Consider the following 6000-nt stretch of genomic DNA (forward strand, 5'->3'; position numbering starts at 1 on the left):
ATCCCCAAAATCATCACAAGGCAACCCACCAAATCATCCCCAAAATCATCACAAGGCAACCGACCAAATCATCCCCAAAATCATCACAAGGCAACCGACCAAATCATCCCCAAAATCATCACAAGGCAACCGACCAAATCATCCCCAAAATCATCACAAGGCAACCGACCAAATCATCCCCCAAATCATCACAAGGCAACCGACCAAATCATCCCCAAAATCATCACAAGGCAACCCACCAAATCATCCCATGTTCCTCCGTCTTTGTTTATCCTTACAGTGTTTTGGTGCAGAAGAGACCTGCTGCTGCCTCCAGTGCATAGGACAAGCCACTAACAGGAAGTCAAATCACTACCATTACCAAGTACTTAACACCCATATTACAATTAAATCATGTTACCTAGCCAGCAGATTGGTCTGGTACTGTACATTTGATGACTTACAGTTCCTTCAGAGTATTCAGACCCCTTGACTTTTTCCACATGTTATTAGGTTACAACCTTATTCTAAAATGTATTAAATAATATATTTACACATAATAACCCATAATGACAAAGACGAAATAGGTTTTTATATATTTTTGCAAATGTATTACAAATTTAAAAAAAGGCAATATTACATTTACATAAGTATTCAGACGCTTTACTCGTTACTTTGTTGAAGCACCTTTGGCAGCTATTGCAGCATCGAGTCTTCTTGGGTTTGACGCTACAAGCTTGGCACAACTGTATTTGGAGAGTTTCTCCCATTCTCTGAAGATCCTCTGTCAGGTTGGATGGGGAGTGTTGCTGCACAGCTATTTTCAGGTCTCTCCAGAGATGTTAGATCGGGTTCAAGTCCAGGCTCTGGCTGGGCCACTCAAGGACATTCAGAGACTTGTCCCTAAGCCATTCCTGCATTGTCTTGGCTGTGTGTTTAGGGTTGTTGTTGTGTTGGAAGGTGAACCTTTGCCCCAGTCTGAGGTCCGGAGCGCTCTTGAGCAGGTTTTCATCAAGGATCTCTCTGTACTTTTCTCCGTTCATCTTTGCCTCGATCCTGACTAGTCTCTAGGTGCCTGCCGCTGAAAAACATCTCCACATCATGATGCTGCCACCATCATTCTTTACCGTAGTGATGGTGCCAGGTTTCCTCCAGACGTGAGGCTTTGCATTCAGGCAAAATAGTTCAATCTTGGTTTAATCAGACCAGAGAATCTTGTTTCTCATGGTCTGAGACTCTTTAGAGGGCTGTCATGTGCCTTTAACTGATGAGTGGCTTCTGTCTGGCCACTCTATCATAAAGGCCTGACTGGTGGAGTGCTGCAGAGATGGTTGTCCTTCTGGAAGTTTCTCCCATCTCCACAGAGGAACTCTAGAGCTCTGTCAGAGTGACCATTGGATTCATGGTCACCTCCCTGACCAAGGCCCTTCTCAATTGATTGTTCAGTTTGGCCGTGCGGCCAGCTCTAGGAACTGCCTTGGGGGTTCCAAACTTCTTTCATTTAAGAATCATGGAGGCCACTGTGTTTTTGGGGACCTTCAATGCTGCAGACATTTTTTGGTACCCTTTCCCAGATCTGTGCCTCGACACAATCCTGTCTCGGTGCTCTACGGACAATTCCTTTGACCTCATGGCTTGGTTTATGCTCGGACATGCACTGTCAACTGTGGGACCTTGTGTAGACAGGTGTGTGCCTTTCCAAATCATGTCCAATCAATTGAATTTACCACAGGTGGACTCCAATCAAGTTGTAGAAACATCTCAAGGACGATCAATGGAAACAGGATGCACCTGAGCTCAATTTCAAGTCTCATAGCAAAGGGTCTGAATACTTATGTAAATACGGAATTTCTGTTTAATATGTTTAATACATTTGCAAAAATTCAAAAATGTGTTTTTGTTTTGTCATTATGGGCTATTGTGTGTAGGTTTCTGAGGATTTTAAGTTTATTTTAAATCCATTTTAGAGTAAGGCTGTAACGTAATAAATTGTGTACATCATAAAATCAACAGTCTTTTGATTGATCCAAAAAATGATGCTGGTACAAATGCTCAGACCGATACAGTATAATAATCTAATAAGCTATGAAACGGAGGTAGCTTAAATCTATTCACTATGGTTATGTTATTTTAAATAGCTTTATGTAGAAATATGTGAGTAAAGTAAAGTAGAGGTAAAGAAACACATGCGCAGAACATGATCCACACATGCTCAGGAGCTTCGGGATCTTTAGTTTGGAGAAAAAAAGTCCAGGAAGAATTGGATCCACAGTCACGGCATAATTGAAATGTATTCATGATGTTGAATAGCTTAATGTTTTGAATCCCAATTAACTGGAGGAGGAGAGATGGTGCTCTTGATATGGTCATTCTACATAAATCCATATTTATACAGAGCATAATTATGAAGAGCAGGGGGGTGATAAAGGAGGCATGACAAGGTGCTTGAGAGGGCTGGAGGATTCCATCTGGTGAGCAGATAATTGGGGATAGCTATTAGATATTTATACATAAAGCATCTGCATATTGAATGTGGACTAGGTTCTCACTCACCTTCCGTCTGCTAGTGTTGCCCGGACAACTGCCCATGCTGCCACGAACAGAGCTGGAACACCTGGAATTGGAATGATGAAAAGAACAGCAGCTTCCTACAAATGTTCTAAACACTAATTAAATAGAGCACCAGGGCCTTAACATAACAAAATTACTTAATTGCTCGTTTTCTATTGAATTGGTGTTATTTGTGTTATTCCTTTTTTCATAACTATGTTGTTGCATTTTTCTGTTCCTATGTAACAGCTCACGAATAACAGCTGCAACAGCACAGGAACAGGCTAGTTAGACAAAATAATGAGTTGTTCAATCCAGAAATAGCTCTCTGAGACAGCATGACCTTTGAATACAGGATAATTGAGTGGGTTGATTTCATTTTGCTAAAAGGTGTTTTTAAGAGTCAGCTAGCTACAAAGCAGGAAGTTGTGAATCGTAATCAACAGACGTGGCTCTCTCCCCGTTAGAGCTGAAAAATATGAGTGAGGTCAACTCAACTCCAAACTCGGGGTGTGGTGTCAGGAAAATAACCTCAGGAGGCTAAATAAATAGCATCCTGTCGGGCTGTATCACAGCCTGGTACGGCAACTGTACCGCCCTCAAACGTAAGGCTCTCCAGAAGGTCTGCACAACGCATCAACGCGGACAAACTACCTGCCCTCCAGGACACTTACAGCCCCCGATGTCACAGGAAGGCCAAAAATAGCAACGACCTGAGCCACTGCCTGTTCACCCCGATATCATCCAGAAGGCGACGTTAGTACAGGTGCATCAAAGCTGGGATGGAAAGACTGAAAAACAGCTTCTATCTCAAGGTCATCAGACTGTTAAACAGCCATCACTAACATAGAGAGGCTGCTGCCAACATACAGACTCAAATCACTGGCCACTTTAATAAATGGATTTAATAATGGTATCTCTCGTCACTTTAAATAATGCCACTTTAATAATGTTTACATATCCTACATTACTCATCTCATATTTACTGTATATACAGTATTTTAAACAACAATAGTATTTTTTCCTATGCCACACGGCCATCGCACATCCATACAAATATATGTATTTATTTCACCCCGTTACATTTTCTGTTTAAGGTAGTCGTTGTGAATGTGTTAGATTATTTGTTAGATATTACTGCACTGTCGGAGCATTTTGCTACACTCGCATTAACATCTGCTAACCATGTGACAATTGTTTTTTATTTGATTTGACACCATCACACCTCCTCCTCCATGCTTCACGGTAGGAACCACACATGCTGCGATCACCTACTCTGATTCTCACAAAGACACGGCTGTTGGAACCAAACATTTCAAGTCAGACCAAAAGGGCAGATTTCCACCGGCCTAATGTCCATAGCTCGTGTTTCTTGGCCCAAGCAAGTCTCTTCTTCTTATTGGTGTCCTTTAGTAGTGGTATTTTTGCAGTAATTTGACCATGAAGGCCTGATTCACACAGTCTCCTCTGAACAGTTGATGTTGAGATGTGTCTGTTACTTAAACTCTGTGAAGCATTTATTTGGGCTACAATCTGAGGTGCAGTTAACTCTAATGAACTTATCCTCTGCATCAGAGGTAACTCTGGGTCTTCCTTTCCTGTGGCGGTCCTCATGAGAGCCAGTTTCATCATAGAGCTTGATGTTTTTTGCGACTGCACTTGAAGAAACTTTAAAAGTTCTTGAAATGTTTCGGATTGACTGACCTTTACGTCTTAAAGTAACAATGGACTGTTTCTCTTTGCTTATTTGAGCTGTTCTTGCCATAATATGGCCTTGGTCTTTTACCAAATAGGGCTCTTCTGTATACCAGCCTACCTTGTCACAACACAACTGATTGGCTTAAATGCATTAAGAAGGAAAGAAATTCCACAAATGAACTTTTAACAAGGCACACCTGTTTACTGAAATGAATTCCAGGTGACTACCTCATGAAGCTGGTTGAGAAAATGCCAAGAGTGCGCAATGCTTTCGTCAAGGAAAAGGGTGGCTACTTTGAAGAATCTCAAATATATTTTGATTTGTTTAACAATTTTTTGGTTACTACATGATTCCATATGTGTTATTTCATAGTTTTGATGTCTTCACTATTATTCTATAACGTGGAAAATAGTAAAAATAAAGCAAAACCCTTGAATGATTAGGTGTTTCCAAACTTTTGACTGGTACTGTATAATATATATATATATTTATATATAGTTCTATACACATTAATCATCATAGATTGGTGTACAAAAGCAAAACACAAATTGATAGCTGAGCAGTATAAAAATATGCCATGTTTGTTGTCCATAAATCATATATTACTGTGATATACAGTGCCTTGCGAAAGTATTCGGCCCCCTTGAACTTTGTGACCTTTTGCCACATTTCAGGCTTCAAACATAAAGATATAAAACTGTATTTTTTTTATGAAGAATCAACAACAAGTGGGACACAATCATGAAGTGGAACAACATTTATTGGATATTTCAAACTTTTTTAACAAATCAAAAACTGAAAAATGTGGCGTGCAAAATTATTCAGCCCCTTTACTTTCAGTGCAGCAAACTCTCTCCAGACGTTCAGTGAGGATCTCTGAATGATCCAATGTTGACCTAAATGACTAATGATGATAAATACAATCCACCTGTGTGTAATCAAGTCTCCGTATAAATGCACCTGCACTGTGATAGTCTCAGAGGTCCGTTAAAAGCGCAGAGAGCATCATGAAGAACAAGGAACACACCAGGCAGGTCCGAGATACTGTTGTGAAGAAGTTTAAAGCCGGATTTGGATACAAAAAGATTTCCCAAGCTTTAAACATCCCAAGGAGCACTGTGCAAGCGATAATATTGAAATGGAAGGAGTATCAGACCACTGCAAATCTACCAAGACCTGACCGTCCCTCTAAACTTTCAGCTCATACAAGGAGAAGACTGATCAGAGATGCCAAGAGGCCCATGATCACTCTGGATGAACTGCAGAGAAATACAGCTGAGGTGGGAGACTCTGTCCATAGGACAACAATCAGTCGTATATTGCACAAATCTGGCCTTTATGGAAGAGTGGCAAGAAGAAAGCCATTTCTTAAAGATATCCATAAAAAGTGTTGTTTAAAGTTTGCCACAAGCCACCTGGGAGACACACCAAACATTTGGAAGAAGGTGCTCTGGTCAGATGAAACCAAAATGTAACTTTTTGGCAACAATGCAAAACGTTATGTTTGGTGTAAAACCAACACCCTGAACACACCATCCCCACTGTCAAACATGGTGGTGGCGGCATCATGGTTTGGGCCTGCTTTTCTTCAGCAGGGACAGGGAAGATGGTTAAATTTGATGGGAAGATGGATGGAGCCAAATACAGGACCATTCTGGAAGAAAACCTGATGGAGTCTGCAAAAGACCTGAGACTGGGACGAAGATTTGTCTTCCAACAAGACAATGATCCAAAACATAAAGCAAAATCTACAATGGAATGGTTCAAAAATA

The 6000-nt window shown here is 40.8% G+C and overlaps 1 protein-coding gene across 2 annotated transcripts in view; it reads right to left on the minus strand.

The window, feature by feature from the left end:
• LOC118386377 (parathyroid hormone 2 receptor-like) overlaps window positions 1-6000 on the minus strand; it is a 90926-nt gene that overhangs the window by 24578 nt on the left and 60348 nt on the right. For both annotated transcript variants that reach the window (XM_035774092.2, XM_035774091.2), the window contains exon 8: window positions 2533-2593. In XM_035774092.2, the coding sequence (XP_035629985.1) occupies window positions 2533-2593 (61 nt within the window). The remainder of the gene's footprint in view (window positions 1-2532; window positions 2594-6000) is intronic.

This window comes from Oncorhynchus keta, chromosome 7 (genome assembly GCF_023373465.1).
Source record: "Oncorhynchus keta strain PuntledgeMale-10-30-2019 chromosome 7, Oket_V2, whole genome shotgun sequence".
Classification (NCBI taxonomy): Eukaryota; Metazoa; Chordata; class Actinopteri; order Salmoniformes; family Salmonidae; genus Oncorhynchus; species Oncorhynchus keta.